This window comes from Capricornis sumatraensis, chromosome 3 (assembly GCF_032405125.1).
Source record: "Capricornis sumatraensis isolate serow.1 chromosome 3, serow.2, whole genome shotgun sequence".
Classification (NCBI taxonomy): domain Eukaryota; kingdom Metazoa; phylum Chordata; class Mammalia; order Artiodactyla; family Bovidae; genus Capricornis; species Capricornis sumatraensis.
Genome location: NC_091071.1, coordinates 148999153 through 149024330, shown reverse-complemented (window position 1 = coordinate 149024330; position 25178 = coordinate 148999153). Strand labels below are relative to the sequence as shown.

Sequence of the window (25178 nt, the reverse complement as noted above, 5' to 3'; positions counted from 1 at the left end):
AATGGGTGGCTCTGAGCCAGCACTCAAGGGACCCTAGGTTTTGTAGGTCACAAGCTGAGAGAGCAAAGGAAGGGCTGACACCCTTGCCATCTGTTATCCAGTGGCACGTGAGAAATGGGTTGGTGGGGGCAAATCTGGCTGGTGTCTGAGAGAGAAGTTTTCAGGCTATAAAAACCACACCTGGAGTTCATTAGTCTCATGGCAGTATCATAAATGAAAAGGCAGTACTACACATAGGGTAGTACCCAGAGGGTGAAGGAGGGCTGCCCAACACTCAGTGGTCCATGTGGAGAGCCTGCAATTGGAACAATGAGGTGAACTCACTCTCCAACCACATGTGAGGATAGAGGGAGAGGCCAGGGAGGCTGGGCGATGCAGGGGCTGAGTGAGGGGCCGGGTAGGCTGCGTGGCTCAGTTTATCCACGAACCTTAACCCACGCTAAATTCCTTTTATTGTAACCTAATCACTTGGACCATTATCCTGCCGGAGTCTCATACAAATATTAAACAATAAAAATTAGGCAAGCTCCACGTCGTTAGACTCGCTTCAAGCTTCTATCACAGTGATATGTGAAAAGCAGTGGGGGTTTCTTTCTCTAGCAAAAGCAGACAATTTTTTTCAAGTCACTGAATAATTTTAAGGACAGAATTCATCACTTCAGCTTTAGTTTAAAAGGCGGAAGGAGACTCAAGTGTGACAACAGCCACTTGCCCGTATCTTTTGAACAAACCCTGACATTCACTTTCTTTCTTATTTAGGGAAATGATGGCTGAAACATGTCTTTGGAGAAGACTAGAGACTCCCTGAAAGGCAGCTTCTAAGTCTTCTATGAAACCCCTAATTTCCTCCTACAGGCAAGCGAGCACAGTTCTCAGAAGAGGAACACTTCACTTCAGTGTTTGGGTTATTCTGCCCTCCTTGGAAGTGGCCTCAGCTCCACTTCCTTGGGTTAAGACATGATCACTCAGGGACCTCAGTCACATCCGGGAGGTGTTTCAGCTCTAAGCCTACTTATGCCTCCTGAGCCATGAGGCTGTGGTGCCTTAAATTGTATATTCAAGGCAACTAGGATTCAAGTCTCAGATGATAAAGAGTCTGCCTGAAATGCAGGAGACCCGGGTTCAATTCCTGAGTTGGGAAGATTCCCTGGAGAAGGGAATGGCTACCCATTCTAGTATTCTTGTCTGGAGAATTCCATGGACAGGGGAACCTGGTGGGCAACAGTCCAGGGGGTCGCAAAGAGTCGGATATGACTGAGTGACTAACACAATCATTTCTTACAGAACAATAAAGCCATCCTGATGGACTAAGGTAACAGGTGTTTCTTTTTAAAAAAGAGAGAAGAGAGAAGCGACACTTGGTGACCACTTACATAACAGATGGGATTTTAGCTTCAGCTGTTCTGTTGAAGAAGAGAATGAGGGCTTCTTTTTGCTGCTGCTTCTGTGGAAAGAGAAAAGGGGGCTTTAAAGTCTCCCACTCTGAGAACTCTGCAACAGACTGATGTAATTATTGCCACTACGAGCTTTATAGGTCCCAGTATCATGTGGCAGAGCCAAGAGTCCCTGACTTCTCCGCCTGCTTTAGCCACGCTGTGGAACTGTCTGGACCCTGGGAGACATGGCGTTATAGCTCCTCCGTCAGCCTTTGAGAGCTGTCGTGAGAATCCAACAAGGCAAGGAACATATGAGCTCTTTGGAAGGACATCTCAGGTGGTACCTCAACATCCATACCAAGCTCAGGTGCTCGGCTGAAAGGCAGCCTCGCTAAGCACGCTTGTTTACTACAGGTATTGCAGTCTGGTGACAACTTACACGAGACACTGGTCCAAGAAGTTCCCCTAGTCCCTTCCTCCTGCCAAGCTGTGTCCATGCCCAGCTGACTGAGCTCACCTCTAAGATGTGCTGAATCAATTCCAACTGACACCCACTCTATTCGAGTATCACCTCAATACTCTCATTCATGTGTTTCTGGCCTGTCTCCCCATAAGGCAATTGACTTCCCTCGAGAAGAAACCATATTTTCTTTAGTGTTTGCGTCTAAATAAATCCCACTAAGGAATGCTAACACCGGAGGTGCTTAAATAGTTTCATAATAATATGAGAGAACGTTTACTATCGCTCCTGGGCTCTCAGAGATGACAGGTACTCTCACCAGCCTTGGTAGAGCCACCATCCTCTTCCAGTGTGGGTTTACAGATGCTCCCACGGTTTGGGCCTGGGCCCTGTGAGGCCAGTGACTGACACGGCAGCTCCCTCATGGGACAAAGAGATGACCCAGCAGTAATAACACCCATGGACCCGAACTCACTATAACTCAGAGAAGCAGCCACAGCGGGACACACATTAAATGATGGACACCACAAGACGAGGGGAAAAGCTACCTGGTCAAAATCGCTGTTTGGCTTTAAGCAGCATCTCTCGTCTAGGTCTTGACGAGAAACAAGAAAAAGACCCAAGAACCACAGGAATCCATGGGGATCCTGCTACTGACGGGTTAGCAGGTCCATTTCATTTTATACATGCATGTCATGGTGGTGGCCACCGTTGCTCCTATTTTGTGGCAGCAGTTCAGTTTAACAACTCAAACTTCCTAGGAACTCATGCGAACATGTGGTTCTGTGTGTGTGTGTTGGGGCGGGGGGCGGGGCAGTGTCCATGTGCCTTGTTTCTCATCCTCGGGCGTGGTCAGGACTCTGATGAGGCTCCAGACACACGCCCAACTTTCCGTGTGTGGCCCATAAGCTCACATGGGGTCCACTCGTGTCCCTCAAAGGGTCCCTGGCAGCAGGTGAGGCTCTCCAACCGAACGCATCCCTAGAAGGACATGCTGACGGGACAGTGTCAGGCTCCCACCTGGCGACCTCACCGGCAGTGCGCATGCCTCGAGCAGACTGCACCCCACTCAATCCACAAAATAAACCCCTGGGCCCCTTCAGACACTCCTGTCAGATCCTTCCCCCAACCCACACTTACTCCACATCTGCTATTAGAAAAGGAGAGGGCAAAACAGATGGAGAGATGGTAAAAAAAAAGCACTTTCAGAAACCTTGCCCTGAGATTTAACATGCCCAGAACTGATGTGGGTGTGAGAAAACAAACATCCTTATCACACACGGCTAGGAGGCTGCAGTCCATGGGGTCGGTGAGGGTCGGACACGACTGAGCGACTTCACTTTCACTTTTCACTTTCATGCATCGGAGAAGGAAATGGTAACCCACTCCAGTGTTCTTGCCAGGTACGGGGGCGCCTGGTGGGCTGCTGTCTATGGGATCACACAGAGTCGGACATGACCGAAGGGACTTAGAAGCAGCAGCAGCAGCAGGGGGATGGTATACTGGGCTAACCCTTTTGGTCAGTATATAGCAAAAGTCTTCCAAATATGCCCATATTCCGTGATGTGTGTGTGTGAGTCACTCAGTAGTATTCAACTCTTTGCAGCCCCATGGACTGTAGCCCGTCAGGCTCCTCTGTCCATGGAATTATCCAGGCAAGAATACTGATATGGGTTACCATGCCCTCCTCCAGGGGATGGTCCCGACCTAGGGATTGAACCCAGGCCTCCTGCACTGCGGGCAGATTTCTTTACCGTCTAAGCCATCAGGGACTCCCTATCATGTGATACAGCAACTCAATGCTTAACATTTATCTTCAGGATAGAAATGGAGGTACACAAATTCAGATGTAAACCGCTTTTTCAGTGTAGTGTCATTTAGAATAGTGAAAAACGGAAATAACTTAAATGTCCAACTACAAAGACTGATAAAATTATTATATAGACATGTGAGAAAGTATTCTGCAGTGTTCAAATTATTGTTGTTATTTAGTTGCTCAGTCATGTCCAACCCTTTTGCAACCACATGGACTGTAGCCCGCCGGGCTCCTCTGTTTCCCAGGCAAAGATACCGGAGAGGTTGCCATTTCCTTTTCCAGGGGATCTTCCCATCCCAGGGATCTAACCTGCCTCTCCTGCATTGAACAGGTGGGTCCTTTGCTGCTGAGCCATTGGGGAAAACCAGTCTTCAAATATTATGTTTTAAAAGAACACACAACAACACTGAAAAGTGCAGATACAGTGTTGTAACCTGCTTTCTTCCCTACTTGAGGTATGTTTATAAGACCCGAATTCTGCTTTTAAAATACGTATGTTGCAATCTCATATCTTAATGGATACATATGGAATCTAGAAAAATGATACTGATGAATCTATTTGCAGGGCAGGAACAGAGACAGAGACATAGAGAATGAACTTGTGGACACTGTGGGGGAAGGAGAGGGTGGGATGAGTTGAAAGAGCAGCACTGAAATATATACATCACCCTGCGTAAAATGGATAGCTAGCAGAAAGTTGGTGTATAACACAAAGAGCTCAACCCTGTCTTCTCTGACAGTGTAGAGGGGTGGGATCGGGGTGGGAGGGGGGCACAAGAGGGAGGGGATACCTATGTATACTTATGGCTGATTCATGCTTTTGTGTGGCAGGAACCAATACATTATAAAGCAATTATCTTCCAATTGGTAAGCCTGGCATGCTGCAGTCCAGGGGTTAAAACAGTTGGATACAACTTAGCGACTGAATGGTAACAACCACCTCCTCCAATTAAAGATTAAAAAAAAATACTCTGCTCATTACACACATAAGTTATATGTATACTGATATATAAATAATAAATATTTTAAAGCAAAATACACATAGATTTAATAGAAGAAAATACCCAAATGATATATGCCAAAATTATCAAAAGATGGGTCAATTTATTTTTTATAGTATAGTGATAAAAAATGTTTAATAAATGCTACATATTATAAGCACTTTTCTTTATCAGACTTTATACAGTAGATATCTGCTGTATTTTTAATGTAGGAGAAATCAATAGTTTATCTTAAAAAAAAAAAAAAAGAAGCTCCCCAAACTGAGTAGACATAATATTAGCCCAATAACTATCTTACTTCTTTTGCCAGCCCTGGACTGGGAAATTTTAAATAACCTGCATTCTTTGTTCCTACCTCTTAGACTTTTATTAAATTAGATCCACTGGGGTTCTGAATTTCTTTCTCTGTGTGGGAATTTGAATGGATTGTCAAACGGCAGAAAGGTGAGCTGATACCATCCCCAGGAAGTCTGCGTGGACCAGTTCTATTTTTCTGCTCCTGGTCCTGGTGATCAAAAAACGGCTTTAGACAAAGGATGATTAGAGTTGGCTTTTCTTAGCCGGTGAAGAGCTATCTATTATTTCGGCTCAAAATGAGAAAAAGCTTTTGCTGTACGTTATGTTTTATAAATTGGCTGCTTCACCTTGGCTTCTGTGATTTAAAGCTTTTCAAAAAACGTGGTCCTCTGGATGGGAAGGTGTGAGGGAACAAAGAAAGAACCGCTTTTTGACAGGTTAGCAGTGCTTTGCTTGAACCACCATGTGTAAAATCGCTGGGAAACCTGGGGCTGCAGAGTCACTTTTAAAAATGGGGGTGGTGGGGTCCTTTCTGCAGATTCACAGACTAAAACCACAAAACCATGATTCTCCAGTTTAACTCTTTCAGTTCAGGATTTCGCAGCCAGTCAGGGCTTGGAAGGCATGTTGATGGCCATCTGGTCCAAGCCCCCCCAGACACTGGTTCTATTTCCTGGGTTAAGTGGGGGGTGGACTGCTCCCAGTTGGCATGGTTTGCAATGCACTAAATCGGTGGCTTTATGGTAAGAAAGGTTCTGATGTTCTAAAGGCTCACGCTCATAAATTCATTTGCTACTTGGATTTTCCATTATAAAAAATGAGTTTACATTAAAGAAGACAAAAGAAAATAACATTTTTCAAGAATTTATCCTATCAAAAAGAATATAGCATCTTAGTACCATGCCGAAGGCAATCTTTATCTATTCAATTTCTCTCTCTTAAAGACAAACTTAAATTTCCCAAGACATTAAGGAAGCACAGAGCAATTCTCAAGCACTGTACTGAGAAGAACTCAAGGGCTCTTCTCCACTGGATTCTTGAAGAATTACAATGCAATTTAGGGTCTGTTTTCACAATCTGCAAAATAGCTTTAAGACTCTGGGGTGAAGAAGCAGTGACAATAATCGCACAACAGGTGGGATTCAGAGCAACTGCCACCAACCCTTTGTATTTTTCCAGCACCAAGCCTAGGAGGCAGGTTGTGGCTTCCCTTTTCAGGGAAGAAAATATCAACAAATCCCAAAGAATTTAAGGGATCTGCACAGTCACGGGGAGTTATAAACATCCAATATACCTGATTTCCATGGCTCAGCCTAGTCAGTTTCACATCATCCCCTATTAATTCAGAAATCAAACATGCAGGTTACACCTGAAATCATAAAGGGCCACTCACCTAACCATGCACACTGGCGTAAAGTTTAAAAAATCCTTTCAAACCTTGCTGCACTAAGTTCAAGATTCCCATGGTTTTTTTTTTTTGGCTATTCTGCACAATTGACAGTTGCCTCTTGACCACTTAATATGACTTTCCTCCTCAATTCAAATCCCCACTGACTACTTTGTCAGTTGTCTACACTGGCTGTTCTCCATCTGGTTCGAGAGGTGAACTGGTACAGGCAAGGCTGTTCTCTGGAGACTCCCATGAAATACTGATAGACTCTCTTCCACCACACGTCCAAGGAACTAAAACACTTTATAAAGCTTTTTATAAACATTCATACCTTTGCATCTAAAAATAACATGCATCTGAATTTTTTCCATTTTTTTTTTCCAATTTTTTCCATTAAGAGTATATATATATGTTCATTGGTTTTCTTGTTTGGTAGATTTCACTGATGGGCAAAAGTTAGCAGACTTGATAATGGCTTAAGAAAGTTTTAAGAAAAAGCTTAAAATTGAGAAAAAAATTTCCATTCATTGAGTTTTTATCTCACTGACACTGATTCTAGCAACAGAATATCTTAGTTCTTCTGGTAGTTCCATGGAAATATAAATTGAGAATCACTGGTCTGTATGTCCACAGTGATGTTATGGAACTTTATTTGAAAATTCCACAGCAAAGAGATTATGCCTGCTCATTTCCTCCAGGCCACACAGATTATTGTGTATAATATAGCATAAATTAAACACAGCTGGATAAGGCATTAATATCAGTGCAAAATCCTACACTGTTTCTTAAAAGCTACTAGCCAGTTTTTCTCATCACATGGGAAGATAACATTAAAAAAAAAGAATCACACATTCTGTCTCTTGTCATTTTATTTATTTTGTACTCTCCCAGGAGGCTGGTATCTCATTTAGATCTAAGTTTCTGTATACGGGGTAATACCAAGCCCAGATAATGCTTTATGATAATGTCAAAAAATGTCAATGACTGTTATTTTCTTGGGAATGAAAATTGCAAGGTTTTTATCCCATGAGGACAGAAACGGAGCTGGTATAGATTACTTTATAGCACTTAGCACAGTGTGACACTGAAGGCAGATACGAAATGAAAGTGTTTTGAAAAGATAAAGCCGCCGTAGTGGAAAGAGCCCTAAAATACAGAGCTAACAGGCTTGGGGACAGCCTCAGCTCTGCCATGGAGTAGGTGTGAGACCTTGGTCGAATCCCAATCTCCGTGAACTTCAGTTTCCCTTGCAGTAAAACGGAGGTGCCAACTTCCTGCCAACCATAAATGACTATAATAAGGACTAAAGGTAAGAAGGTTTGAAAACTCTGCTATATAAATGTTAATTTGTTACTTTGACTAAAGCAAGTGACATGGGATGGTTAGAGGGTTAACATGTATACCAAATACCCTTAGGACTAATTTCTAACAACTGTGACTAGAGAGAGGTACCCTCAAAATACACTAAATGCAAATTCCAACTTTCTTTGAGGCATTCAGAATATGTATCACCATCCTGTCATTCCCCTGGGGTTTATTTTTAGGACTGTCCATCAACAGTGATCTACCCAAGGAGAAAGCTGAAAACTCATGAGAGATTTGGGAAGCAGACTAGATAGGCTGAGAAACGAAGCAGGCTCACCATCCTGGCCTTGGGAGATAGGGAAAGGTTACAGAAAGACAACATCAGGGGACTCTGGTCACCCCCACGGCGCCCCTTCCTGAGAAGGAACGGCAGTGCCCACGTGGACTTCCAAATCCCCATCTGCTGCCCCGACTCACAGTTTTGTCCTTGGTGGTCATCTCCTTGGCGGCGGCATCCAGGGCGGCTCTGGTCCTGGCGTTGATCTGGCCTGGGGCGACCACCACCATCTTGCGCTGCTTGGCTGGGAGCTGGGAGAGGACGTCGCCCTTGAGGCGTCGCAGCATGACCGCCTCCTCCAGCAGGAGCTTCAGCTCCCCCAGGTTGGAGGAGCCCGAGTAGTCCCATCCCCAGGGCTGCTGTGGAGGCAGAACCGAGACACAGCCCGTGAGACTCCTCAGGACCCGGGGACGGGGCTGTGACCCCCAGGGACGACTTCCTCACAACATTCTCTTCCCCTGGCTTTGTTCACAGAACTTCAATTGGCTTTGAGGGATGACTCAAACCTCCAGGAAGACAAATGAGAAACAGGAAGGGAATAGGAAGAAACAAAGTTCGGAATGAGGTGAACCAAAAATGTGTATCATCAGTTCAGTTCAGTCGCTCAGTCAACTCTTTGCAACCCCATGAAGTGCAGCACGCCAGGCCTCCCTGTCCATCACCATCTCCCGGAGTTCACTCAGACTCACGTCCATCGAGTCCGTGATGCCATCCAGCCATCTCATCCTCAGTCGTCCCCTGCTCCTCCTGCCCCCAATCCCTCCCAGCATCAGAGTCTTTTCCAATGAGTCAACTCTTCTCAAGAGGTGGCCAAAGTACTGGAGTTTCAGCATTAGCATCATTCCTTCCAAAGAAATCCCAGGGCTGATCTCCTTCAGAATGGACATGGCATCCCACAATTTGGTGTTAAGCTTTCTAGCAGCAAAGGGAAAATGCCACGTGGTTTGGTGCCCGTTACATTCAAGAACAAGCGAGAGGGACTCCCCTGGTGGTCCAGTGGCCAAGACTCCTTGCATCCAATGCTAGAGGCCTGGGTGTGATTCCTGGTTAGGAAACTAGATGCTGCAACTAAGACCTGACTGAACCAAACAAATAAATATTAAAAAGAAAAAAGAACAAACCAGATATTCAGCTTGTCAGGCTCTTCCTATACATCAAATGCAGAAAGACTCTTCCTCAGGGCTTCCCCCACAGAGCCCACTGCCCAAGGTAAGAGACGATGCTGTGATATCTTTATTTGATGGGGTTAACGGATTTATTTACAAAGCTGTTCTTCCCCAGTGTGGGTTTCACCAAGCGCGACCTGGTAGCTGCCATCACAGTGGCCACAGTGGTGGGGGCAGAAGGGGAGAACCCAGAACACAGGTGCAGCCGCATCTGGTTGAAACCAGCGGTGGGTTTTAGAGCGCCCAGGCTGTCTTTCATAAAAATAGTTCCTTCACCAGCAGCTCACAGGCGGCAGCGAGTGAGAATGCCTACTCGCTGCCATACAGCTGGAGGGGACGTTACCAATTAAAAACCCTGCCCTTCGCTAACAATCTTACCAGAAATAGGACTGACTTCTACGGTCTTGTAGAAAATGAGGGAGCCGGGGTGCCTATTGCCTTAGGGTTTCAGCTGCTCATTTTCCCTCATGCCTTACCCCACCCAGTACTGTGAACCGCTGTGGGCAGGGGCTAGGCTTGCTCATTTTTGAGGGCCAGTGGACCTAGTATAATGGTGGAGATGTGGCAGGTGTCCTTTGCTAAACTGGAAACAGGAAGAGACAGCCAAAGGTAGAGAAATAAAATGATCAAAAACCACTTCTTTCTTTTTTTAAAAAAATGCTCTGAAATCAACTGGAAGTTTTCAGCAAATGCCTTCACACCATGGGGTTGAAAATGAGCTCAGTATGGGGCATTCTCTTCAGCGGCTTCTTTTATTGCAAGAATCTGGCCACAATTAAAAAAAAAAAAAGTAGATCTGGCCTACTGGCTGCATTATATAAAAATCATGCCAGGAACAAATGGATATCATAATTGATTTAGATATCATGCTCCAACATTCCAATATTAATCAGCTTTTAATCTTGCAGGTTAAAACCTGATAATACCAAAGGTTTTAATATATGGAATAACTACATTTCAGCAAGCTTTTTACTGAAAACTTTTCAGGGAGCAGGCATTGGTCTAAGTGGAAGGAAGGATATAAAGATGGGGAAGGTACTAACTTTGTTTTCTTGGTTGCTGGGGCAGCAAGGAGGAGAGAAAGGGTGAATTTGAGGATGTGAAGGACTGCAGAGATGGTGGCCAGGAACACAGGGAGGGACGGCATGGTGGTAAAGGCAATGAGCTCTGCTTCTAGCTCCTACCACCCCTGGCTCAACAAGGCACTATCAGGGACCAGACTGTCGAGGAGGAGAGGATCCTTTGCAGAAAGCGGATCGCTTGCGAAGAGGACAGAGGTACAAATCACACATGGGAGTTTTGCGTGATCAAGACAACCGTGTCCAATCTAATTTGGACTGATCCACAGGGAAACTTAGTTAAAGAAGTGTACAGCTTTAAGTACATTCAAGGACAGAGATTTCCTGCCTCAGTGACCAGCTAAAAATGGTGTGCAATTAACTTTGCCAGGCTCCACAAGTTACACGATAAGTACTTTGTTTGAATTTAAGTGGACATTTTTAAAGTACTTGAAAAGCTTTTCTCTTTTCAGGAAGTATTTTAAAATAAGGGAGATGATCGTTTTTATGTCATGAACTTGCACAGCAAGGCTCTTCTCTCTCAGGTGGTGTGGCGGGCAGCCACTTCTCCAGAGTGTCAGTGCCAGCCATGCAAACAGCAGCTTGGCATATCTGTGATTTGGTCACCAAACAGGAATCCTTGAGGTCTGAAGTAACAAGGCTTTGAGTCCAGCTAGAGCCTCTGTGACAGGGGCACCACCCACAAGAAAGAAGCCGGCATGAGAATGAGTAATTAACTAAGGGGGATGTCTGAGGGCTTCCTTGGTGGCTCAGACAGTAAAGGGGCAAGTTTGGCATCCAACTTTTTTTTTTCACTCTTTTATTTCCCACATCATTAATTTTTTTCTTCAATTAAAAAAAAAATTGAGGTTTTAGAAATCATGATAGCGTTTGTGTTTATAAGGTTTGCTCTGCCCTTTTTGGAAAAGAGGAGCTGTGTGGACTGCGGCTCCAGGGGCAGCCGCTTCTCTGGCTCTGTATTCACAGACAAATAATCGGTAGGTCAGAGGCTTCCGGCCTGCGGACCAGACACGGTTCACCATCATGAGTCAACATCTGAGCCAAGGCGCACTGCTGCGAGCCCGCCAGCCCAGCCTGAGACCACGCCCCCCACTCCACCTGTTCAAAGGCGTCCTCTGTCTTCTGTGCACCAAGCAGGGGGCCCTTGGCTTCACCTAAGCTCACTTCAGTGTCCTCCAGTCGGGCAAGAGCTGCAGGCTCTCGGAGATCCTGGCACCTGTGCACCGCCCACTGGTCGCTTTACCAGAAAATACTATCAAGCATTAGAACTAGGAGGGGCTGCTCTTGTCTAATAGAAGACACTCCAAGGCCAGAGTGTGGGGTGAAGCGGAGCTAAAATCTGAATCCAGCTCCGTGGCTGGTCCCTTCTGACCACGCCATGGCCGAAAAGAAGGAACAAGAAGGAAAGTGTGACTGTTGTATTTAAAATGGATAACCAACAAAAACCTATTGCATTGCACATGGAACTCTGCTCAGTGTTATCAGCCTGGATGGGAGGGAGGATTTGGGGGGGGAATGGATATGTGTATATGTATGGCTGAGTCCCTTCACTGTTCACCTGAAACTATCACGACATTGTTAACTGGCTATACCCCAATACAGATGGTTTTTTGGTGTTAAAAAATAATAAAATAAAAAAGAAAAGTGTGACAATCAGGGTGAAGGGTGGGTGGGGAAGAGAGGGAACAGAGAATAAATACCCGCTTGGCGCCACAGTAGCGAAGTCCAAAGGCATGGAACTGAGGGAAGAAGGTTGGCTTGACGGCAAGGATCTGTGTGTAGAGCTCCGCCGGCCGGGACATTGCTGGTGTGCCCGACAGTAAGATCACCCTCTTGGCAACCTAGAACACAAAGAGCCAAAGGTGCTGAGGCACACAGAGGACACGCAGGGCATGTCCCCAGCACCCTCTCACTAGGAGCTGGAGCCGATGACCCTGAAACAGTATATTCCGTGGAATCCAGCAGGAAGCAAGACCTTTGCTTCCTGGCATTCTGATCGTAGGTGCTTCCCAAGTTCACTCATCTTAGATCCAAGGCAGATGTAGATTCCAAACACACTAAGACTGGCGTCACTCCAGGGCTCTGTGTGGCATCAGCCTGGGAACTCTAGGCGAAGGTACCACGATCAGAGAGAAAGAGCAAGTGTGCTCCGAGAACCTCATGGTTGGATCCCTGTAAGAGGCTGGGCGTCATCTTCTAAGCTGCCTTGGCCAAGCCCTCGGTCCACATCTATTTAAGCACTTAGCCCCTTGCACTGCGTTCTATCTTGTCTGACTCCCTCAACTAGACTGCAAGCTTCTTGAGATCAAGGACTGAGCTGGGTTCCCTTTGATTTCCTGTAGCACAGTGGCTGGCACAAAGTAAGCACTCAGTAGGTATTCACTGTATGCCGAAAAACATTCACAAGGAAGCTAACCAGTGTCCTAGGGACGGCAGAGGAAACATGAAGAATCCAGCATTGGAAGAGGAAGCATGGGAGACTGCAGCAGCTCTGAACGTTTTCCAGGATGGATTTCTGACATCCAAGCAGAACCTGTGATCAGACAATGGCACCTAGGACCAGCCCTTTCGCACTCCCAGGAGGAAGAATCCGCGATGGCCTGTGTGTTAAGCCTCTATTTGATTTTCTTTAGAGGAAAACAGAAAAAACAACAGAAAAAAGTGTCACTAACCCAGCTGCACAATGCTCTGAGCCTGGATATCCCTGACTCAAGTTCATTTTGCAGTTAATAAGGACTTTAAAAGGTGGGACCTGGATCCATCTCCCCTAAACGCAGTCCAGGCCTGTAGCAGGCTGCTCAGCCAAAGGCAGAATGGGTCTAAATAGTTGGTTGATTCCAATGACAGGCTTCAGATTCCTCATTACCCTGATATCCACCTGACCCAAGGAGATCAGACCCCAAATCCTACTTCTTACTCAGATGAGAAAGAGGGTGAGAGAAAAAAAAAAAAGAGAGAGACACTCCCCACTGGATTAGAATGCAGAATGGTCAAAGATCACTAGAGGTACAATCCATTTCAGCTCTGGGAAGGGACCCTACTGTGGGGCTCAGTTGTCTAGAAACAGCTTGCTAACCACTGTAACCTTGAGTTAATGACAGCAGCATAAGGCAATTGCACGCAGTCAATCACCTAGGGGAGGAAATTAGGTTTTCAGATGGATATGTGGCCTCATAAAAATAAATAAATAAAGGTGCAACAGAGGGAAGAAAAATAATTCTTTATAAATATACAATATATACCTTTCTCAAGATGCACTTCTGCCCTCTGAGCAACCACCAATACCTAATTCCATTATGACAGGAGAGCTATGAATTTCTCCAGCTATAATTTTCCACAGTTCAATTACCCAGGCCTTCTAATTTCCTGCAAGGTTTGATGTAGATTCATTAAAATAACAATGAGCTTCTTGAATGACGCCTGTAGCATCACTTGCCTTGTCTCAAGATTATTTCAATGAAACGGGAGAAATGAAAAGTCTTATCAGTAAGAGCAAATCAGCTCATCATCCCAAACCTATTCCCCACATCATTGTTATCACCGCTGCCATAGCCTGGGGATGGAGTCTGGGTAGCAGCTAACAGATTAGCTGATGGAAATTAACTCCAGGGTTCTCTGCCAGGTGGTTACAGGCTGGAGTTAATATGGAGTTAGCCTTCCCATGTACTGTCCAGACCCTATAGGGCGTGAGGGGACCGATGAAAATGGATGCTTGTGGGTGTTAAAAAGCAGAGGCAGCATTATGGAAAACGAAAAAGGCCAGCTTTGAAAAGAAACCAATAGCGCGTCTCATCTATTATGGAATGATTTAAACTGCTCAGCCCCAACACGTTCATTGTCATCACTGTCACGCCTAAGGCCGTTAATCATGCCCGGCTGCTCAAGGTTCAGATGTCATCCTCTAGCTCTGGAACTTCCCGTTTAGGAAAGTAGAAATGTATACAGCTACACGAATCCACACTAAACTGAATGCCTTAAGTTAACTCTTACCGAACCCGAGAAACCCACAATGGAACAATGCAAAAAAAAAAAAAAGAAAGATTTCTATTTAGTGTCAAAAGAAGTTGGGTCATTCTCACAAGCAGGGGATTCCTTCTGCAGATGGCCTGATCACCCTCGGGGAAAGAGCAGGCCCTCCAGCTGACACCACCCCCCTCTGACCTGAAGAGGCAAACAGCCATCTCTTCAGAACGCAGAGAGACTGGGTTTCCTACTCCCTGCTTTCATATCACAATGAAAAGATGGCCACAGGGCTTTCCTGGTGGCTCAGACAGTAAAGAATCTGCCCACAGTACAGGAGACCTGGGTTCGATCCGAGTCAGACAGATGCCCTGGAGAAGGAAATGGCTACCCATGCCAGTATTCTTAAGTGGAGAATCCCATGGACAGAGGAACCCGGCAAGCTATGGTCCATAGGGTCACAGAGTTGGACACAAATGAGAGACTAACACACTTCACTTGCTCTGAAAGAGTGTTCTTACGGGGCTTCCCAGGTGACACTAGTGGTAAAGAACGTGACTGCCAGTGCAGGAGACATTAAGAGACTCGGGTTTGATCCCTGGGTCAGAAAGATCCCCTGGAGGGCATGGCAACCCACTCCAGTATTCCTGCCTGCAGAATCCCATGGACAGAGGAGCCTGGTGGACTACAGTCCATGGGGTCGCAGAGAGTCAGACACGACTGAAGCAACTTAGCATGCATGCAACACCCAGAGCTTGGCTGCAAATCCACCGAAAGGGAACGGATGGTACACATTACGACAGATTTATGCAGCAGAAAACTACTTGTGAGAATGAGATCCTGTCATCAGTAATGAAGTGGAATGATTACCAAGATACATCATCAAGGGGGAAAAGAAAAGTAAAAAACAGTGGTAGAATACTCTAGGGAGGGAGATAAGAAACACATATCATGTCCTGACATGGGCGCAGACCAGTTTTAAGAACTAAACCAACGGACTGGGGATTCAAGGTGCAAGTTATTTTTCAGTGTACACTCCTTTGTGCTATTTGAATATGCCATCTGGTGAAACTGCTTTAATGAAAAAGGAAAAGAAAAAGCTCGTACACCGTAGATCACTAGTCTCATCTGGTCTAGCCAATCAACAGAGATGAAAGGACTCTACTCACACAGAAGGAGAAACACCTATTTATTAGGAAGGATGGTGGGATTCTTTCTTTCTCTACAGAAATAATCTAACTGGTTTAACAATAAAAAGCACTATAAATAAAACACCACTAAGGAAAACTCAAACACATACCTCACAGCTCAACAGGGAAAAATCGGACACCCTTCAGGGCTGAGGTCACAAGGAGAAAAAGAGTGTGCGGTGATTTGGGCTGAGCGAGAGTGACAATGGTGATGCATGGGCAGACTGAACTTCAGAGGCAGCTGTCAAAAGGTAAAATCACTACCCAGAAATCCCGAATGTAGGAATTTGTCCTAAGAGGACAAGGTATACAAGCTCTGCATATATGGATGGTGTTCATGTTCAGAATTATTTATAACAGCTAAACAAGGTCCCACGCTAAGGGTTAAATTATGGGATGCGACCATACCACAGAATGCTCCTAAGCCATTAAAAACGATCTTGTCCTACAACTGACGTGTCAGAAAAATAACCAAACTGTTAACAGAGGTTTTCTGTGTTGGGAGGGATGAAAGGTGGTTCTATTTTCTTTTTTTTTTTTTTTGTGGCCATGCCATGCAGCATTCAGGATTCTAGATGCCCAACCAGGGATTGACCCCCACCCCTGAAATCCCCACCCCTCTGACAGTGGAAGCTTGGTCTTAACCACCGGATCACCGGGGAAGTCTCAAGATGATTTTAGTTTTAGTTTTGTCCCCTATAGCTTTCTGTCTTGCTTGCTTTGAACCCATTGAACAACATGGGTGTGACCTGTACAATTCCACTTAAGCAGGTATTTTTCAACAATAGGCTGAAAATTCAACCACATGGATGAGTCTGAGGATGTGGGGGAACCGCAGATACGGAGGGCCAACTAACTATAAGCAAGTTAAAGGCAGACTAACCTCCATGTTGTTCAAGGGTCAACAGGAAATGAAAATAGAACCACTTTGTTTAGCAGCCTGGGAAAATAGTGCCATAGGGAAAGAAAGTTGCCACCTTTCCCCAGGGTACAGTGACACCAATTTCCTACAACACGTCCTCTGCATGCAGCTGCTGTTTCCATCCATGAAACCCACATGCTCTGGCCTAGCTGTCTCACAGACAGTGGGATTGTAACCTAATTACCTCATCATGAACATCTGCTGAAAATCTTGACATACTAATTAACAGAATGTAGTTCTAAGAGATCCAGGAGTGGAGTGAGGGGAATAGTCAAGTGGTATTAAATTAGGCCCTTATGTGGCTTTTCAAAGGCATTACTTTACTTCTTCCCAAGTCTCTTCTTATTCCAAAAAATACCTAGCTTGACTCGTTTCCTTAGAGCATCTAGATCAATGGTTCTCAAGAGAAATGGGGAAGCATAATTCCCCTCCTCTTGCACCTGGGCTTCCGTGCTGGGTCAGCTGGTAAAGAATCTGCCTGCAATGTGGGAGACCTGGGTTCGGTCCCTGGGTTGGGAAGATCTGCCGGAGAAGGGAAAGGCTACCCACTCCAGTATTCTGGCCTGGAGAATTCCATGGACAGAGGAGCCGTCCATGGGGTCGCAAAGAGTCGGACATGACTGAGCAACTTTCACATGCCACACACGCCACCTGGGACACTTCATATCTGGAGATAACTCTGGGTGTCACAACTGGGGGTACCAGTGGCATTTAGTGGGTACAGGCCAGGGATGCTGTTAAACATCCTATTGATACAATGCCTAGGACTGCCCTGTGGACAACAAGGAATTACCCAGCCCAAAATGTCAACAGTGCTAAGGTCGAGGAACTGTGATCTAGATGAAAATACAGCAGAGAGATGATAGGTCTGATCAACAGAATTAACACAGGAGGCCTCATCCTCCACCCCCACTCAAAGGTGCCAACAGTCCAGCACCACGCAAAGTCAATGTTATGGATGACAATGATTTTGAGACACCCATGAATAGGCTTATATTCACGGGTCCTATTTTGATACGTTAATTCACCCAAGTTCTATGGTAAATCCAGAGTAATATATACTAGTTTGCAGTTAAAAATGTTTTAAATGTGTCACTCTGAAATATACCCAAGATATGAAAAATATTAACACTGTTTAAAAGGTCTGGCTCAGAAGCACATATTTCAGAAACCAATATTTAAGTCCGGCTTGCCTGCCAGGTGATGAGTGCATTAACAAGACAGTTGCTAAGAAGCTTTCCTAGTATATCTTTAATGATAGCATCTACCTACTGTGCAGTTTCTTTTGTCTAGACAATCAAGGGTACAGATTTAATTTTAGTTATGGCCGTAACATTGAAACCACGGTACCAAAGTCTATTAACATTTTTCAAAAGAAAACATATTAAAACCTCCCAAAACAAGGGTCACCACTCTGGGAAAAACATTCCATTTATGTGTATGCAGAAAGGGCTCTCAACCTATAAACATTTATAGGTAACTTGAGCAGAGAATGAAGCTTTTAAGTAAAGTACTTTTAAGTCTAGAGCAAATACGATTCTGCTTTGGAAGATGTATCATGTTACCAGTTATTCTGAATGCAAAACAAACTTGAAATGAGTAGATACTTGAGTGCCTTTTGTGGGCAGGCAGAAAAAATTTTCAAGTGCTAGTTAAGTTTCGCCAACATTTAGCATATTAGTTTTCTCCAGCTTAGTGCGATTATGCTTCTTTAAGGCAATACAAGCTGCAGTTTTAAAACAATGGCGCAACCCAAAGGCTGCTTTACTAGAGCCCAAGATAAACAGGCACTTTTGTGTTCAGTTCATACAAATCAAAGATTGCTCCAGAGTCATCTGTGAGATATTTTCACCTTGTTATGAGAAAAAAGATTACTTTTCTAATTGTACAATATTTTTCTCCTAAAGGACCAAAAAACTCACTATAGAAAAATGGAAGGAAATTTGGGGCTTTCCCCCTGTTGGGAGTGGAGGGACTAGAACACACAAAAAAGACACCAAAGTGTGTGACACACACAACATGGCACTTATACTGCTGGTCAGAACAGAATGCTTTTGGATAGATTCAAAGCTGCACTGTACACACATAAAACACACACAACACACACATACACCTTCTGCTTGGAAGCCAGGACTCAAGCAGACAAAGTGTTCAGCACAGGTTCAGACCACCCCAGAAAAGGATGTGGACAGGTAACCTTTCTGTTAACAACTCAGCCTTAGGATGGCCCCAGAAAATGGTATCATCTTATTATTATTGTTAATAATATTAATTATTATAAAGCAGGTCTCAGCTTTGTGGCTGAGACCCACAATACCCAGTTGATACCCACACTTAGTTCTGAGTCTGTATGACTGGTTGCCCTTGGTTCCCAGCACCCCAAGAGCTCTACCCCGTAAACCACTGAGCAGAGAGGCAGGTCCTCCTGGACAGTTGAAGATGGGACACTGCTGGAGGCTATAGCTCTGCCTTGTCCAGGAGGACCCTAAGGAGGTTCTGGAGTGAATCCTGACCCGACTCGTGACCTTCAACAGGTCTTCATGTATGACAGACAACTACACTGACCACTAGCTCCTCAGCAGGACGTCAGGAAGAAAAGTGAATCTGGGACCGAAGTCCTAAGTAGAGATGCCCTGGGTCAATGCTAAGTCATGTCCGTGGGCTGCAGCCCCAGACTTGCAGACTCTGCTCCCCTTGGACCCCTGTCCAGCCCAAACAAAACACAGGGCATCTCAGCAACCAGTGGGTTCAGGCGCCAAGTCTAGCCTCGGCAGCACTCACCTTGAGGAGGGGCACAGCTGCACGACAGCGGGCAGTCTTAATGTTTTTGAGGAAGTGGGATTCATCCTGTAAAGAAATAGTCACATAAGTGGACAAGGCCAAACCCTGCATGGACGGAGAGAGAGCCCACGTCAAGTTTGACCCTAGTACAGCATCGCCCTTCTTGTTCAGGGAGACGGCTGTGGGTGTGGCTAAGGACCAGGCTCTGGGCATCTTCTCTGCAATGTTTTAGGCAAGCTGCTTCATCTCTCAGGGACAGTTTTCCACCTGCAAAGTGGGGCTGGCGATGCCCCTGCCCTGCCCACCTCACTGGCTGCACTGAACAAATCTCTTTGCTGGTTTCTAAGACACACCTCCCACTAATCAGTGTGGTGAGGACCTGGGTGTGCCCTGCGCTGGTGCCTGGTGCTGCTGCCTGGCGTGTGCAGTCTCCTTCCCCTCCCTGAGCACCTCCTTGGCTCCCACGTCTCTGAAGGCACTGGGATGGACTGTGACGATCTGCGTGTGCTTCTGCCTGTCCTGCTGGGCTATGGCTCCCTGGAGGCCAGAGGCTGACCTCCTGTCTCCATACCCGCAGCACTGCATGGCCCTGCACAGGGGATAACCCTCTAGTTGGCTGAGCAAACGGATGAAGGTGGCTCCTTGCAATCAACCTGCTGCCGGGAAACCCGAGGCAGAGCCTCCACTGCAGCTTTGTTGATGCGTATGTCTCAGAGGCTCACCAAGAGCTTTCAAGAGCCCTTCCCTTTCGCTCTCTCTAGGTGAGATGTGCGCTTGACAACACGAGCAGCAAGGTCTGTGGAGCCACTGTCTACAGAAAATCCTATTTTTAGAGGAGGGAAATACCACTGGTAGTTTTCCAGTTACACGTTTGCATAAAGACCCTTTTGTGTCATCTGGAGGCATCAGGTTCGCCTGTTCTGCCAAGAAAAAAAGTGAGGATACACTTACATTGGAATTCATCCATCGCACGCTCCACCCCGAACAGTCTGTTACCTGGACTTGGGGTGGGAGCTGGCCGGATGTGGGCGGAGATGGGAGAGACTCGCACCTTTTCAGGGTTATATCTGTGAGCCTTGTGGACACACTGAGTGCTGGAGAGGAGGCCAGCCTCTCTAGACTTTCCTTCTGGAGCATGAGAGGAGTTAGAAGAGGGCAAGTGGCAACTACAAGACATACCATCACATCTGGGAGCAAGACTCTGAAAGCTTCTCCAAAAAAGGGTAACAAGTGCTTTTGTGTGTATGTATTTGTGGTGGGAGGGAACATCTTTATATTGGCTGAAAGAAAATCTATTAGCTGTTTGAGCTGCGTGCCTGGGTCATGCCAACAAAGAGAGCAGCAGATGAAGGCGCAGGCCCATGCTGTCCAGGCTGTAGTTCCTGGAGTTCTGGGCTGTCTGGGGTCCACGGGCTCCATCGTGACCCCCCCGTGGGGAGAAGAGGCGGGCTGGAAACCCCCAGCACAGACCCAGCAGATCACCACTTTCCAAAAAGCCCCCAGAAGATCCTAATATGTAGCCAGGACTGAGAATTGATATTTGAGAGAAATGAAATACCAGTTCCTCACAAAATGAAGCCAGTGATTTCTCTTCTAGAAACCTAGGGAGGCTCCATGGGATGACAGACGTGGACATTCGTGGAGCTTTCAGGGAGACTTTCCCCAGGGAGGAAGTACCGAAAGACTGTCGAGTCACTTACAATGATGACAACTTTAAATGGGGGTTTTAGCTGCTTTTCTAACTTGCTCAGAAGATCAAAACTGACAATGTTGACCAAGCCATCTGTCAGGCGGTCCTTCCCAGTCACCACAACGTTGATGTCGACCGGGTTCAGAGACGGCAGCCACCGACGGAAGGCCTGGGGGTGACAGGAGAGAACAAAACCCAAGTGAGGCTCTGGCCCGGCAGCCACCAGCTGGGACGCCCGCCAAGCCATCACTGACTCTCTCCAGGTGGACCAAGCTTAGCGCCCTTGCAGGTACACTCAGGCTCCCAGCTCCCCACCCGCCTGCATTTGCCATACCCCTGTCCCTAAGACTGAACTGTCCCTATGAACGGCCGTAGCCTGAGCAAGCCGACAGCTGCCCCCGAGTAGCCTGGAGCTGGGGAAAGCTACGGACGATGAACCACGTCTTCCTTCCTCACCGCGTCTGCTTATGGAGTTTTATTCATTTCACAGGACCACTCTGATCCTTGGATTTATGGTAGACAAGCTCATAGCTAAGTGACAACACAACAGTTGTGTCGGGTTCTTCAGCCAAAAAGTTGCCCGGCAGACAGAACACCTCCTACCCACACCACATGCTACTGGGTGTAAAATCCTGAGCCCCCAGTTAGGAGGTGTGACCTCAAGGTCCCAGAACCGCCCCTCACTAGCAGTAAGTATGGTGCTTAGCCTCTTCGAGGGGCAATCTTCTCATCTGTAAGCGGGGTTAATATCTCATGTCTATTGTACATGGCTACTTAAGGATTAAGGGAAAAAAAGGGAGTAAAACTATCCTGAAACCTAAGTGAAAGGTGTTGTCAGCAGGGACACCAGAGGCGCTCAGGAAGCGTCTGTGACAGGCGCAAGTTAGTTGGAGCTTGGAAAGACTGCTCCTCTCCTTCCTGAAGGCCTGGGCTGATCCCAACTCAGAAAACCAGGGGCCTGACCTCAGGAAGCTATCTCATCTCCCCTCTCGCCCTCAGCTGACACAGAGCTTTCGAGCTTCCCTGGGGCCTGCCCCCAAACAGTCATGTGGTGACTCTGACTCTGAGGAAAACTGTCCTTGTTAACGTGATGACACCAGGAAAACTGACCTGCTCCCAGGTGAAGCGCACAGATGACGGTACCACCACCAGGAGGGGCCACTCCTTCCGGTAATAGGCCGCTATGCAGATGGCTTGGATGGTCTTCCCCAGACCCATGTCATCGGCAAGCAGCAGGCGGCCTCTTTGTGCTACAGCGAAACTGAAGTGGACAAGGTCAGGATACAGCACGGCACACCTCCCAGGGCAGTGGTTAAACCGCCTTCGCATAGCATGGGAAGCCACACCGCTTCATGGGAGACCTCTCCCCCAAGAAGGAAGACAGGGGCCAAACAGGGGGCAGGGTGCTAATAACCTAGAGAAGACTATACAAACAGGGACAGCGTGCTGTGCTTAGTCGCTCAGTTGTCTGACTCTTTGCGGCCCCATGGACTGTAGCCCACCGGGCTCCTCTGTCCATGGGGATTCTCCAGGCAAGAATACTGGAGTGGGTTGCCATGCCCTCCTCCAGGGGATTGTCCCAATCCAGGGACTGAATGAATTCAGGTCTTCCACATTGCAGGCAGATTCTTTACCATCTGAGCCACAAGGGAAGCCCATGAATACTGGAGTGGGTAGCTTATCCCTTCTCCAGCGGATCTTCCCGACCCAGGAATTGAACAGCGGTCTCCTGCATTGCAGGTGGATCCTTTATCAGCTGAGCTACCAGGGAAATGTGTAGGGTAGGGAGAAGCTCCAAGACCTTTAGGTCATGGAAGCAAAGTGGGCGGAGTTTCCAATAAGATGAATTGCTCTCTGCCTGGTGCAGGTGAGGCCCACGGGATGGAAGGGAAGAGAGTGGGAAAGCCTCCCTAAAGAAGGGCTGGGTGGGACGTGCTTGTCACGGGAGGGATCTGTTGGGAAGGGAAGGGAAGAAAGGAAAGACGGTGGGATCAAAATATGGCTTTTCTCAAGGTCAGAGAGGACCCTATATGCATAAGCATGGCAAAGACAGAAAACACTGGAGAAAAGAATGATGTCCAGAGAGAAGGATGGAGCAAGAGTGCTGGTCTAGGAGGGGCACTGTGGCTCATCACCTAATAGCCTGCAACCGTGACCCTGACCCTCCAGGGCAGTAGCCCTGGCTAACAGTTTGTGAATAAGGCATGGGATTAGTACTCCACTCCTTCGGAGCCCCACTGGCCTGGGCTGGGGTTCCAAGTCCACCACCTGGGAGCTGTGTGCCTTTATGCAAGTGATCTATACCCTCCTCGTGCCTCAGCTGTCACGTGGTGTAACAGCCAGATCTACTCCAGAGAGTGTAGCAGGCATTCATAATGTCTAAAAAACTTAAAACAGTGCTTGGTGCCATCGTAACTGCTGGGAAAGTGTCTCTCTTATAACTAGTGTTCCCCAAAATGAGAAAAATAACCAAGGCACAGTGACAGTAACTTGCTTGACCCACATGATGAATCAGGAAAAGCTAAAAGGACCTCTGAAAGCCAGATATCTGGTCTCCTGCTCCAAACACCACTCCTCTTTCATCGGAATTCCTGCAAAACTGATCATTTGCTCAGGAACCTCATAAGAAGCCAGCTGACTAGTTCTTCTCCTTTCCTTCTTACACAGAAAAGACAGAGGACATCCCCTCTTCTGATCAGCAGTTGTCATGGCCCACACGAACTCCAGGCTGCACAGGTCTTTCTGAATGGCCTGAAAACAGCATTTCTGCCCTTCGGAAGCCAGTGACCAACCAAGGTGGGAAAGTGACCAGTGGGCCTGTGGGTGGCATGAGCTGAGGACACATACGTTACTTCTTACACTATTTCGAGTAGAGTTTGTGCACCCTTGCCATCCAGAGTCCTGATTAACTTCATTTCAGTCGCTCAGTCATGTCCGACTCTGTGACCCCATGGACTGCAGCACACCAGGCTTCCCTGTCCATCACCATCTCCTGGAGCTTGCTCAAACTCATGCCCGTTGAGTCAGTGATGCCATCCAACCATCTCATCCTCTGTCATCCCCTTCTCTTCCTGCCTTCAATCTTTCCCAGCATCAGGGTCTTTTCCAATGAGTCAGTTCTTTAGCTGTCAGCTTTAGCATCAGTCCTTCCAATGAATATTCAGGACTGAATATCCTTTAGGATTGATTGGTTTGATCTCTGTGCAGTCAAAGGGACTCTCAAGAGTCTTCTCCAACACCACAGTTCAAAAGCATCAATTCTTTGGTGCTCAGCTTTCTTTATGGTCCAACTCTCACATCCAAACATGACTACTGGAAAAACCATAGTTTTGACTAGAAGGACCTTTGTCCGTAAAGTAACATCTCTGCTTTTTAATATGCTGTCTAGGTTAGGGATTAACTTAGGGAACTAACTTAGGGAATTTCCTGACTAACTTAGGGAATTTGAAATCAACGGTTACAATCAGGCTTTGGTGATGGCACACTGGGGCTGTTTAATTCTAATCCCTAGATGCTTTCAGAAGGTTGTGAAAGAGGAGCATTCACAAAAGAGGGAGCATCTGAACCTCGTTCATGGTGATCGATAAACCTGAACAGGAAAGACCATAGAAGGCAAAGGAAGAACTTACTCAACTCCGGCTCTCTGAAAGGGCAGCAGGCTAGACACAAGCTTGGAATCCACCCTGGACAGGTCTGCCTCGGGGATGTCTGCCACGGGGGAGAGAGACGTCTTCTGGAGTTGAGCGGCGAAAGCCAGGGTGAGGGTCTTGGGCAGAGGATCCAGCTGAACTTGTGGAAGGCAGCGCACTCTTTCCACTAGAAAGAACAGAGGCATAAGAACTGGAGTGTTAATGCCCAAGACTTCCGGGAGAAAAAGAAGGGGCTTTGAGATACAAAGTTCAAGGGCTGGAATTCTGCAGTGTGCCACCTTCTTCAAAAGAGTAACTGGAGAGAAAACGGGGCACTGACGGATGCATGGCAGAGGAGCAGCTTCCTCCCTCTGCTCTTAACGCCCGCAGACAAGAGGGCGCTCAGTAACGCAGAGCTGATCTTCACCACACTACGCCAGCACTGGAAAGAACTAACATGTTTTTGTGACTGATCTTTTTTAACCTAAAGTCATTTAAAAAATTATTTTAGTATTTCCTTTCTATAAATAACGACCCATATTCTTCAAAAATGAGCCCAGTTAAAGCAAGACTTAGAGTGAATAAATCTTGCCTTGTTTTCATTCTCCTTATGTTTTATTTTGGTTTGGATACTTGAGAAGATGGAGAACTTTAAGCTACATGCTGTCCACAGGCAAGAAAGCACTGCGGTCCATGCAGAGAAACTGTGAGGTGTTTCCAAGAAAAAAGAGTCGCTGTGGCAGCCTGGATGGGACGGGAGCATGGGGGAGTATGGATAC

At 46.6% G+C, this 25178-nt stretch overlaps 1 protein-coding gene across 1 annotated transcript in view; it reads right to left on the bottom strand.

Moving 5' to 3' along the window:
* Positions 1-25178, bottom strand: part of SMARCAL1 (SNF2 related chromatin remodeling annealing helicase 1) — a 52995-nt gene that overhangs the window by 10211 nt on the left and 17606 nt on the right. Inside the window, exons 7-13 of the mRNA XM_068967954.1 lie at positions 24400-24586; positions 21881-22031; positions 20781-20939; positions 19081-19146; positions 11928-12068; positions 8123-8341; positions 1374-1444 (exon numbers count right to left, since the gene is read on the bottom strand). Of these exons, the coding sequence (XP_068824055.1) occupies positions 1374-1444; positions 8123-8341; positions 11928-12068; positions 19081-19146; positions 20781-20939; positions 21881-22031; positions 24400-24586 (994 nt within the window). The remainder of the gene's footprint in view (positions 1-1373; positions 1445-8122; positions 8342-11927; positions 12069-19080; positions 19147-20780; positions 20940-21880; positions 22032-24399; positions 24587-25178) is intronic.